At 48.9% G+C, this 13,059-nt stretch overlaps 1 protein-coding gene across 1 annotated transcript; it reads left to right on the plus strand.

Annotated features, from left to right (window-relative positions):
* Positions 1–11,505: 11,505 nt before the first annotated feature.
* SOX12 (SRY-box transcription factor 12) lies at positions 11,506–12,778 on the plus strand. The gene has a single exon (XM_036752477.1). It carries the CDS (start codon positions 11,506–11,508, stop codon positions 12,547–12,549), a length of 1,044 nt encoding a protein of 347 aa, XP_036608372.1. The 3' UTR covers positions 12,550–12,778.
* The last annotated feature ends 281 nt before the right edge of the window (positions 12,779–13,059 follow it).

Below are 13,059 nucleotides of genomic sequence, written 5' to 3' on the forward strand. Positions count from 1 at the left end.
GGTTAAGTGACTTGCTCAGGGTCATGTAGTGAGTGTGTGTCTGACGCCAGATTTGAACTCATGAAGATGAGTCTTCCTGATTCCAAGCCCAGTGCGCCACTGTGCACTTAGCTGCCCATTTCATCATGGATGAGAATACAGATCCTTCTGAGAACTGGGCTCTTTCTCATGACCTGAGAAATCAATTTCTTTAAAGGGTAATATAGGGTGCTAAGGATTTAAGCTTCATTTTTTAAAAAAAAATGTGAATTGTGACCAATCACTAACATCATTTAACAAATCACAAGATAGGAAACTAGACCAGGACCTGATGAAATCTTTTTAACCTAGTGATGCTGAGCCCCATACCTAAAGCAAAGATCAGGATAAGGCTCTGACCTGGAGGACCCACCCCAACAAGGAGCTTTGGCCCTATGATATGTGGCCTGGAACCATGCCCAATATAAAGAACTTGGAAATTTCATTGACCAATTATTTGGTGGCAATTGGAAGGCTGGAGTTCCAAAGTTGAGCATATGATAATCATCATGAGATCTCATATTTCTACATCGCTCTAGAGTCCCTGAGTGATTTGCATCATAACATTTTATTCTTAAAGCAATTCTATAAGGTAGGTAGGGGAGGATTGTTTTTATCTCTAACTTATATATTAGAAATCCCAAGGCTCAGAAACATGTAGTAACTTGTACCAAGGTCACCCAGCTAGTAGGAGGCGGACTTGGGACTCTCCTCCCTGAATTTCTAACTTTAAATCCAGTGAACTTTTCCCTATTCCAGGCTGCTTCTTAGCACTAAGAATGTCTCAGTGTCACTCAGTGTCCTCTCTCTGTCTCTATCTATGTTTCTATGTTTGTGTGTGTGTGTGTGTCTCTCTCTTTTTCTCTCTCTTTGTCTCTGTCTCTTTGTCTCTCTCCATCTCTTTGTCTCTCTCTGTCTCTGTCACTCTGTCTCTGTCTCTCTCTCCTACAACATGGAAATTTAGAATAGTACTTTCTCCATCATACTCTGAGGGCACTGAGGGCATCCTGTCCTCTAAGCATTGAAGAGCAGGTTCTGCCCTTCACAACTTTATGTGCAAGAATAAGAAAATCCCTTCGCTGTTCTAGACATCTAAAAGAAACAAGGGACCCCCAGCTTCCTAGCAGATGAATCATAGAATGTCAGAGCTGGAAGGGACCTTAGAATATAGAACAAAAAATATTAGAACTGAGAAGGACTTTAGAACAAAGAATGTCAAAGAAGGTTGAATATGAAATACCAGAATTAGACAAGCTATTAGGGATCATTTAGTACACCCCCCACTATTTTAGAAAGGAACAAACGGAGACCCAGAGAACAAAAGTGACTCACCTAAGGTCATGGTGTTAGTCAATAACAGAGTCAGAGCAATACTCAGGTCTCTGGACTTTTCAATCATTATTCTTTTCACTATATAAACTGATCTCCTTCAAGAAGCCTATCCTGATTAATTACTCTTATCTCCATCCCTTCCTCAGTCTTATAAAACACATGCACACTGGACCCCGAGACCTACAATTCATACTGCAGACTCCTTTAATAGCCCTTTCTCAATACATCTCTTTCCCGGATCTCATGCCACGCTCTCCTATAGAATATAAACTCCCTGAGGCCAAAGAGTTCTTCTGTATTCCACCTTCTCCCCCTCCATGCCCAATATAAAGAGGTACTTCATATCTGGGGTCTTGAAGCTATAACTTCCTGTTGTCCCAAGATTATGTCTCTCACTTAACCTCTCAGTTCCTCCAGGAAACTCTCTAAACTTTAAATTGCAGAACCTTCACCCAATCTGCATTGGTGGTGGGAGCTTCCTTTCCCATGAGCTCTCTTCTACACCCATGAAATCACCAGTCCAGTCCAGGTTGTTGCTGCTTTTAAGTCTAAGTTTCTGTGGTTCTAGTACATCCCCAGTCATGATAATGTGGGGCTTAACAAGGCTCCTTTAAGAATTCGTCATCATGAAACACTGATTTCTTAGACCAACCCTGACTTAGCCTTTCTCCCTCTTCCCTTGCACAGCCTCCTCCCCCTTCTTTTATTCTTTATCTAAGATGTTTTCTTTTCTCTGTAATGCTAAAGCCAATGCCAGGGAACCAGCCTTTATCTAGATGATATTCCCTCCCCCCAATCCCCATCACTTCTCCTCTTTTCAAGGCAGGACACACAATTAATTTCTAGCCAAGTGGCTCCCTCTTGGAATAAATAAATATTCCCTCCCCCCCCCCGGGCCAGCTCCCCAGTGGGATAAAGGGGAAGAAACTGGCAGAGAGCCCAGCTACTGATGCAAACTGCCAAGGCTTCTGGCCAGACTCCTCAGGGATTGAGTGACCAGACTCTGGGATAAGCAACAAGCCCCTCTTCTCCATTCTTCCCCCAAAGGAGCCAACTCAAGATGCCCATATCTCAGTCATCCAATGTAGATTTATAAATATGAGAATAACTGGGTTGGTGAAGAAAAATGGGGCAGGAAGACTGGAAGTGGGAGGTACACAGGAAAGAGGGAAGGGTGGAGACAGGATAGAGAAGGACTGGAGAAGGATTTCCCATCAAATCATCCCCACTGGGCTCTCTAGCTCTTGATGTGGGGCCTCCAAGATGGCACAGTGGAAACTGCCCTAGCTTAAAAGTCAGGATATCTGGGTTCTAGTGCTTTCCCTTCTAGCTTTCTGTGCAACCTAGAGCAAGTCACTTCTCCTGTCCTAGACTGAATTTCTTCATCTATAAAATGAGGAGGTTGGATTAGATGATTTCTGAGATGCTTTCCAATTGTGACATCTAATGAATCTATGAACTGGAATTTACCTATGGTCGCAAAATAAGTTTTTCGTCCAGTCCAGTGATTTTTCCACTGTATCAACTTTTTTGAATGCTACCTCCTCCATGAAATCTGGTCTTTTCTGCTATCTTCCCTTGAACTCTCAAAGCACCTATTCTATCTCACTGATTGGGCACTACGGATACATGGCCTCCTATCGTGAGACACTCCCTTAAAGCATGGCTCAGATGCCTCTCTGTGGTTTAGAGGTCATCCTGTTCTTTGAACTCAACCAGCTGATTTGCTGTTTCCTGAACTCAGTATTTCAATGTCTCCATGCACAGACAGTCCCCCATGCCTGGAATGCACTCCTTCTTCATTCCAACCTCTTAAAATTTGTAGCTCCCTCCAAAGCTCAGCTTCCATGTCATTTCCCATAGTAAACTTTCTTTTGTGATCTCCCTTATTGTTGACTCTTTCTCCCTCCTCTAATTGGTTTGTAATTTCTTACCTGTCTGTAGAAATGTATGCCCTCAGTATGCTATAAGCTCCACAAGAATGGGATAATTTTCCATTTTTCTTCGTATACTTAATCACCTAGTTCAATGCCTTATCTTAGTGAGAGTTTAACAAATCTGTATTTTTTAATTGATGAAGTGAATGCTAGGCTGGGAAGGAGGGAGGTCCAAGTTCTTGTAGTTCTTGGGGCTCAGTGTCATCAGAGGTTTAATCTGAGCACATCACCAGAAGGGTAGCTACCAGATACTGTGAAAGATCCAAAGCTGGAGGAAATAGGGTTGAACTGATGGATATTTCAAGATATTATCAGTTATTTTCTCATCTCCTCCATCCACATGGGAAGCTCCTTGAAGCTCCCACTTTCATCTTACTATTGGATTTGCAGCACTTCTCTCATGAGACCTCTCATAGGTCAATAGCGTTGATATTCCTCTTTTAGGGGTGAGGAAATTAAGGTTCAGAGAAGTAAAGGGGTCCAGATACTAAAAGGATATTTCTTGGTATGCTCCAGGGGTCCTAGACCACTACTATATACATAGTGAATATGGAGGAAATAATTGTATAGGAAATATAGGAATTGTATAGGAAATAACTGTAGGAAATGACTGATTAAGTCATCAGCCAAGTCTCTAAATAGAAAGATCAACTACGAGCATTTATTAAACACCTACTATGTGCCAAGCACTGTGCTAAGTGTTAAGAATACAAGACAAACAGTCCCTGCCTTTGAAAAGCTTACATTCCAACAAGGAGACAACTTTCATAAACATAAATATATGCATAATATGTAAAAATTTAATACAAGGTAGTTTTGGAAGAGAGGGTACTAGCGGCTTGGCTGGGGTGGTATGGGCTATAGATCAAGAAAGGCTTCATTTAGGAGGTGGCTCATGAACTGAGTTTTGAAAAAAACAGAGATTCTGAGATATGGCCTTGGTAGGTACAGAATGTGACATCTCACTCATCCATATAACACCCCCCTTTTTTCTCTTAGAACCCTACCTACCTCCCAGGTAGGAGACCAAATGAGAGAATATTTGTAAAACACAAAGCACTTAGCATAGCCCCTGGCATACCGCAGGTGCTTAATAAATACTTGTTTCCTTTCTTCCTTCTTGGCCCTGGCTCACATTCCTATAGCACCTGCTCTTCTCACAACAAATTTGAGGTACAATAATAATACTATCCCCATATTTCAGAAGAGAAAACTGAGGCTTAAAAGGATGAATTAGGTACCTCTGATTACCTAAGCAATAAGTGGCAGAGATTGAAATCCCTGAAGTCAGGAGGACCTGGGTTCAAATCCAGCTTCAGACACTTACTAGCTTTGTGACCTTGGGTAAGTCACTTAATTCCAATTGCCTCAAAAAAATGCCTTCCATCAGTGCAAATTTGGCACCTGCACTAAAACTTATCATCAGAAAGTTTCCTGGGGCACTGAGAAGTTAAGTGACTTGTCCAGGATCATGCAGCTAATACATGTCCAAGGCAGAACATGAACTTAGAGGTCCCTATCTTGAAGGTTGGCTCTGTATTCACTGACTACATTATCTCATGTGATCCTCGCAACCATACTATGAGGTAGATGTTATTATACTCCCCAATTTACAGATGAGGAAACTGAGGCTGGGGAGATCAGTGACTTGCCAAGGATCGTGCCACTAGTAAGTAAGTAGTGGAGATAGCTTGTGCAGGAGACAGAGTATTGGAGTCAGAGGTCCTTGATTAGAATTCTAGTTCTATGACTTAATACTCAAGAAATGACAAGTTTCATCCCCTTTGGAGGTCTTCAAGCAAAGACAAGGCATCCAATTGTCAGTATGTTATAGAAGGTATTCATTTCATGTATAGGATGGGCTAGACATCCACGGAATTGTTTATCTGGGAAATTGACCAGCTCTCAAATTCTGAGATTTCATCATTCAACCTCTCTGGTTCTCAGTCTTGTCTGTAAAATAAAGGGGTTAGACTAGATGGTTTCATTGTCCCTTGAATTCTAAATCAATGATCTTATAAATATCCAAAGCAGGATGTAAACCCTGGTCTTCCTGACTCTAAGCTCCAGCCACTACATCCCACTGGCTTTCAAAGCTGGGGTGAGGAGAGAAAACACTGAAAGAGAACAGGAGAGGAGAGGAGATGAGGAGAGAGGATAGGGAGAGGAAGACCAGGGATAGGGGTCTTAGGGAGCCCTTGCATTAAAGGGAGGAGAAGATGTGCCTGCAAAAAGGACAGGAAGGAGAAGGAACAAAATCTGAGAGGTGTGGGGTCTGGGAAACCAGCAGAGTAGAGAGAGTGTCAAGAAGACTTCAGGAGAACTGAATCTCAGTGTGGTTCTGAGAATCTCAGTGTGGACTGAGTGGTTGAGCCTGTTAATGGGGTCCATGTACCTTTATCTCTCTTCTGGGAAGACCTCACAACTGATGGAGTCGGCCCCAAGGTCTGGGTGCTCTATCCTAGGGAGAGGAGGAGGGAGATGTCTATCACCCAGCCTCTCGGTGGTTTTCCTTTCTAGACACTGTTGCTACGGAAACTGGCTCCCAGGGCTGAGACTGTCCACTAAGCCAGCTGTCCTCAAAGCAACCAATGGAAAAGGAGAGCCAATGGGAAGCTGGATTCCGCCCAGTTTGGGAGGGGAGGGTGTATGGGGAGAGAATGCGGAAAAGGGGGGGAAGGGACTCATCCAGTCAATGGAGCAGCCTCCCTCTGCCCAGATTTCCACCCTGGACCCAGGGATGAGCCAATGAGCAATGGCCTTGCTTTCTCTCCAGTTTCACTGTAGCAACACGATTTTGTTTAAAAAAAGAATTCTCTAAGTTATAAGTGATTAGCGGTAACACATCTATCTGTTGCTACCCACATTGTCTGTCTCTCTCCATAATCTCCTGCTGATACCTCACTTAGAGCAAAAGCTAATATGGTACTGAAGTCATTTGGCTAAAAAAAAAGACACCCACTGTATCCAAGACCGTCTCCTTGTCTTATGAGACGATCATTGATAGAGAGAATTCATGCTCTGGGAGAGACAGAGGCTAATGACGTCTGGAGGCAGGTTAGGAGGACTACCCAGGGAATTGGTTGTGCCAAGGCAGGGCCACATTGCCATACTGTAATTGGAGGGAAACTGAGCAGGGCCCCCTACTCCAAATAATCCACCTTGCTGCTTGTCATTCCACCAGTAGATCTCCACATTCTAGGGAGTTTTTCTATTTTCTAAGAAGTTCCTAATACTATATACTCTTGGGAAAGTTACTTCCTCTCTCTGGACCTCAGTATCCCTCCTTCATAAAATTAGATGTTTGATTAATGGATCCCTAATGACCTTGAGGCCATGTGGGTAAAGAACACTGGACCAGGAGTCAGAAGACTCTTTAGACCTAGCTCTACCACTAACAAGGCCCTTCTCCCTGATCCTCAGATTCGGTATCTGTAAAATGAAAGGGTTGGATTAGGTTCATCCTCTAAACATTTATGAAATGTCCAAAGCCTGCAGAGGATTTCTAAATTCTCTTCTGGTTTTAATATGCTGTGATTTTGTAATTCTAACTCTTACATTCTGTGAGTCTGAAAGAACAAATACCCCTAGGAGTAGGTCATACTTTTAGTAGCTATCAGCTCCTACTTCAGCTGATATGACCAGGACTGGAAATATGCTCTGGAGAGTAGGGGGTGGGAATGATAGGAGAAATATTAAATCTGGGAGAAAGAAGAGGTCTTTTATTATGGGCAGTGGGAGCCAACAAAGACAAACTTGACCCTTTGGAGGCTGTTAAGGATGAGAAATGGAGAGGGAAAGCAGCAGTAGCTTGAGAGACCAGGTACTCATTCTGCCCAGTAATTTGGCCTATTTGAGGGAGTCACCTCACCTTATTCAACATCTGTGCAACCAGGAAAGCACATTTCCCCTCAAGTTGCCATTTTTAAATCCAGTTTGGCTTTCTGAGTTCTGAGTCTGGCCTAAAATACACTGGAGGGCTGAGCCCTGGGGAAGTCAGAGACCCATTGCTGCTGTTTTGTGTGAGGGTTGCTCTTTTGCCACAACCAGGATAACAAAAACAAAAACTTACATTCATTTCATGCTTTCAGGGTGTGGAAAGCAACTCTCCCACAGCAATCCTGGGATGTAGATAGTGTATGTATTTTTTTTTTTTTTACAGATGAGACTAAGTCACTGCCTAAATCACTGGACTTGAAGTCCAGCACCGTTTCCAAGATACAACAGGGCTTCTCAGTCAGGGAGGCCACCCTTGCCCTGCAAGGGAGTGCTTCTTCTACAGACTTGGACTTCAAGAGATAAAGGAAGCATGTTTACTACACTTGATACACCATTTCCAGAGCTGTGCCTTCTTTTGCCTTAGAGGAACCCTGTGGTCTTCTGGGAGTTCAGACTAAGACCTTAAGGTTCAATTCCACTGAATACAACTCATTAAGCACCTATATTCCAGGCACTGGGCTAGGCTTTGGAGATACAGAGAGAGACAGAGACAGACAGAAACAGAGACGGACAGAGACAAAGGGAAAGGGAGAGGGAAAGGAGAGGGAGAGAGAGGAAAAGGGAGAGAGAGGGAAAGAACAAGGAGAGGGAGGGAGAAGAGGAAGGGAGGGTGGGGGGGGAAGGGGAAAAGGGGGAGAGAGGGGGAGTGAGAGAGAGAGAGAGAGAGAGAGAGAGAGAGAGAGAGAGAGAGAGAGAGAGAGAGAACACAAAGTCCCTGCCCTGAAGGAGATTCCAATCTACTGTTGAGTGGGGCGGAGCAATATAACATGTTCAGAGGTAAATATGAGACAGATGAAAAATAAATGTAAAGTATGTAATCTGAGTGGGAGGTACTAATTAACTACTAAGGCAATCAAGAAAGGTCCTTAAAAGATGAGATGAATAACTTGAACCTTGAAGTAAGCCCGGAGTTTCAAATGCTGAAAAACAGTAGGCACCAGGGCTGAAAATGAAGTACAATGTATAGATAAGGAACAGCCTAGAGGCCAGTCCAGCTGGATCATTAGGGTTCATGAAGGGAAATCTCGTCATTAGCCTAGAGAGAGCTTGCTCTTCTACCAATTTACTATGTGTCCTTGCAAAGTCTGTAGTGCAGCTGGACTTAAAAGGAGATGTCAAAAGAGCATGTAACTAACATATTAGTAAAGGACAGTGGGGGGAAGCTGGGAGCCGAACAGTGTGTTTTTGAGGTATGGCGAAGTTGCTCTTCATGGCGTCCCTTCTCGCCTGTAGTGGCAGGGAAGCACTATAGGTTCTCAATATTGGAAAGACAATCATAGTATCATAGATATGGGGCTGGAAAGCACCTCCGGGAACATCCTCTCCAACCCCCATGTTACAGATGAGGAAACTGAAGCCCAGGCAGGTGAAGTGATTTGCCCAAGGTCACACAGATACTAAGTAGAATTTAAATCTAGGTCCTTTGGCTTCAGAACCAGCACTTTCCCAAGCAATGAAGGAGGGAAATTCATAAACTGTTTTAGGGCTTTTAGAGCTGGAAGGGACCCCAAAGACCATCTAGTTCAACTTCTTCATTTTAGAGAGAAAGAAAACGAATCCCAGAGAAATGAAATGATTTATACAAAGGACTTATCAGGGACTAAATGGTAGAATCCAGCCCAGAAGTCCTTGAGTCCAGGGTCAAAATATAAATTAAACTTTAAACTACTGAATTGGTGCTGGAAAGGTGATCCTTCCCCAAGGGGAATAATAGAATCTAATTGGATTTAAAGCCGGAAGGAACCTCAAAGATCTCTCCGGAGCCAGTGAACCTCTGCACCTTTCTCCTCTTAAAGGATGGTGACCCCTCCCAAGGTACGAGTAGGGGACAATCTTCCCTCCAATGGCCCTAGTTCCAACAATCTCTGCAGCCCCTTTATATTCAAGAGCCGATGTCTTCCCCTGTGCCTGTCTCCCCCCGCCCCGCCCCGCCCCGCGGTGCTCACTGAAATGGCCCACCAGCCCCAGCCCAGTTCTAGGATGCGCTAATTAGACTCTCTAGCTGAGTCTGAAGCAAAACACGAGGCTTTTGCTTTTCTCCTCCTCCAAGCCTCCTTTCAGCCCTTCCCCCATCTCACCCCAGCCCCCTCTCCTTAGCATTCGGCTCACATCCCTATCCTCCCACCCCCCAGGGAGGCTGGGCGGCCAGAGCTGCACCTCCCCTTGGCCTTTCTTCTTCCACCCAGACTCCCCACAGGTTCAGATGTGTCCTTCTCAGCCTAGCTCTACTCTTTCCTTCCCCACCCCAATGCGCATCCCTTCCCTAGAAGCTGCCCCTCCCGCCCCATGAGGCACGCGCACGCGCACGCACTCTCACTCTCTCAGTCTCTCTCTCTCTCTCTCTCTCTCTCTCTCTCTCTCTCTCTCTCTCTCTCTCTCTCTCTCTCTCTCTCTCTCTCTCTCTCTCTCTCTCTCTCTCTCTCTCTTCTCCCTCTCTCCTCTCTGGGTCTCTGTCTCCCCTCTCCCTCTCTCCCTCTCTCTTCCTCTCTCTCTCTCTCTCTCTCTCTCTCTCTCTCTCTCTCTCTCTCTCTCTCGCCTTCGCCCACAGCCCATGGAGGGAGTGCCAACAACACTATGAAGGTGACCCACTCCCTGGGGCCCGCCCCCGCCCCGCAATGTCCTCACTGGATGGCATGTGGAGGAGGCGCAGGACACGTGGCCCAGGAACCCCCCCCCAACCCCCCAGCCAGGCGCCACCTACCCGTGCGCCTACAATACCTGATCCCCATTTCGCCTCCACTCCTCTGTCCTCTCCCCACCCTGCCCCCAGCTCCCCACCACTAACCCAGGGATAGAGCCAGGCACACCCACTGAGGGGGTCAGGTTCCAGTGACTCCCTCTAAGCTCCCCAATCACCTGGAGCTGTGGAGGAAGGGACACCGGAATCTTGTGCGACCCTAATTAAGCTTCAGAATCATAAGAAGGTGAAATGCCCTCGGAGTCACTATAGGGGAGGCCCAAATGGGTGAGGAGAGACCAGCAGGAGAGCACTTAGCACCGTAGGGGCGGGGACTGACATCTAGAGTCTCTGCAGCCACTTCCACTAAGAGCAAGCAGAAGGGCCCGGTGAGAGAGGGCTCCCGAGAGACCCAGTGACTCCTAGCCCCCTCCACCACTTGTACTACCAGGTACTCAATGGTTTCCCTGGGGGTTAGGAGCCTGAAACCAGGCGTCCCGCGCTCCATCCACATCGTGCCTAGGGCTAGGTTTAGGAATGCAGCAAGCCTTTTGGGTAACCGCTCTCGACCTGCCAGGAAGAGAGAGTAGGCGACAGAAAAAACTCCCGAAGTGATTCTCGCCAGTCCCAAAAGGTTAACGATTCATCCCCTCTCTCTCCGCATCTCCCGCTTTGAGATCAGGGCTGTAGAGATACTCAAAAGATCATTCCCCTTCACCCCACCTAGTCCTAGTACCTCGAGGTGGGGGTTGAGGGGAAATGAAACGACACTCTCTATTGCCAACCTTTCCCAGTGAGAGCCTGGAGCTGGGGGCAACCCGGAACCCCGCCCTCCAACAGAAGCCCTAGCTCCTAGGGCAGCGATTGGGGGATGCAAATATTCCCTCCCCTGCCTGGCAACCTTAGTCTCTGTGATCCCCGAGGTGGGCGGGGCTAGGCAGCTGACAGAAGCTGCACCTTAGCTGGGGCTGACCCGGGGCGGTCCAGCGTGCAGGACTGTGCCCGGGGCCCGGGCGCGCGTAAGAGGGGGCCGGGCGCGCGCGAGCGGGGGCGCGCGGGGAGAAAGACACTGGGAGGCGGCGGCCGAGGGGCGGGGAAGTGCCGAACGGCCCCGCGCCTGGCTGGGGTGCGTGCAGGCGGCAGCCGCGTTGGCTTAGGAGTCCCGCTGACTGGGGAACCGAACGGCGTGGACCGGGAGAAGGCGGTAGGCACCAGCAAGAAGAGACAAATTCTTTGTATTGGAAAACGTCTGTAATGGATTTGAAATAAACTTGAGGAGGCTGTGGGCGCCTAGCCTGTATGGAGCCCCGGAGCTGACCACGCGCGCCAGCCCGTCGGGGGCCCGTGCGCAGCCCGCCAAAGCCCATCTCCTCTACCAGGTGGCTCAGCTAGCTTCCCAGCCCTAGAGGATTGGACCGAGCCGAGCCAGTTGGCTGGCTGCGCATCCCTTCTTTCCTGCCCGGGTCCAGTCTGGAGGATGCCTGGGGCCCCGGCAGCCGTCTAAGTAACCGAAGAGTGAAGGAGGGCAAAGTCCCGGGCGGGATGGTGCAACAGAAGAGAGGTCGCGTTGGCGAAGCCAAGCGGGAAGGCTGCCAGCCGCCGGCCGCGGGCGAGAGGGCGCGGCTCCGCCGGGAGACCCCTGGTGAGCCGGGCTGGTGCAAGACCCCCAGCGGTCACATCAAGCGGCCCATGAACGCTTTCATGGTGTGGTCGCAGCATGAGAGGCGCAAAATCATGGACCAGTGGCCCGATATGCACAACGCCGAGATCTCCAAGAGGTTGGGCCGCCGCTGGCAGCTGCTGCAGGACTCCGAGAAGATCCCGTTCGTACGCGAGGCTGAGCGGCTGCGTCTCAAGCACATGGCTGACTACCCGGACTACAAGTACCGGCCCCGTAAGAAGGGCAAGGGGGCGCCCAGCAAGGCGCGGCCCCGCCTCCCCAGCAAGACTAAGCCATCGCTTTTGGGCCGCGGGGGTGGGGGGCGCAGGAAGGCGGCCGGGGAGTCTGGGGAGCAGCGCAGGGGAGGCCCGACCCTAGGGGAGGAGGTAGAAGCCGAGGACGAAGAGGAGGAAGAGGAGGAACTGTTGGAAGTGCGGCTGGTGGAGACTCCCGGGCGGGAGCTGTGGCGGATGGTCCCAGCGGGGAGGGCTGGGGGGAGACCGGGGGAGCGGGCAGGGGGGCCGCGCCCGGAGCCGCAGTCAGAGGAAGTGGGGGGCACCCCCGAGACTTCGAGATCCTTGCAGCGCGGAGTGACCGCCACCTCGCCGATTGACTCCCCGGCGCCCTCTTCCCTGGTCCCTTCGGATGAAGAGCGCGAGGAAGAAGAGGAAGGGAGGGAGGAAGAGGAGGAGGAGGAAGAGGAGGAAGAGCCGGAGAAGGAGCCTCTTGGGTTCCTGCCCCGGCAAATCCCAGGTGCCATAGGCCCTGGCCTAGACTGCACCGCCCTCGACAGGGACCCGGACCAGTTGCCTCCTGTAGGGACCTCGCACTTCGAGTTCCCGGACTACTGCACCCCCGAGGTGACCGAGATGATCGCTGGGGACTGGCTTATGTCCAGCATCGCGGACTTGGTCTTCACCTACTGAGCCAGGCACTCACTAGGTGACTCAGACTCCACAAATCAGGTCGCACTCAAAAACCAGCTGTTTACATACAGGAATCAGGTATTTTTGGCCTTCAGCCCCATCAAAGGCAAAGGCTTCCGCTGTCACCCCATCCCCGACTCAGACGCCCCCAGCCATGCCTACACACTCAGCCTACCCTTCAACCCATCCCCTATGGACACACCCCACTTTCCATGACTTGCACCCAGACACGCCCCTCTCTCCATCTTTCGAGACACACCCCTCTCTCCATACTCCTAGACACACCCCTCTCTCCATCCCTTAAACACAGATACACATGAGTCATTGCTCCTTCTATCCCCTACACACTGGCATGCTCCTTTCTCCGTCCCATACACACACCCTTCTTTGTGGTGGAAGCATGGGGTAGTGGAACTGGATAGGAGACCGAAGAACCCTCTAAGAACCCTCTTCGAATTCCAGCTCTGCCCCAACCAGCTGTGTGACCTTGGGCAGGTGATTTGACCTCTT

Source organism: Trichosurus vulpecula, chromosome 3, assembly GCF_011100635.1.
Source record: "Trichosurus vulpecula isolate mTriVul1 chromosome 3, mTriVul1.pri, whole genome shotgun sequence".
Classification (NCBI taxonomy): Eukaryota; Metazoa; Chordata; class Mammalia; order Diprotodontia; family Phalangeridae; genus Trichosurus; species Trichosurus vulpecula.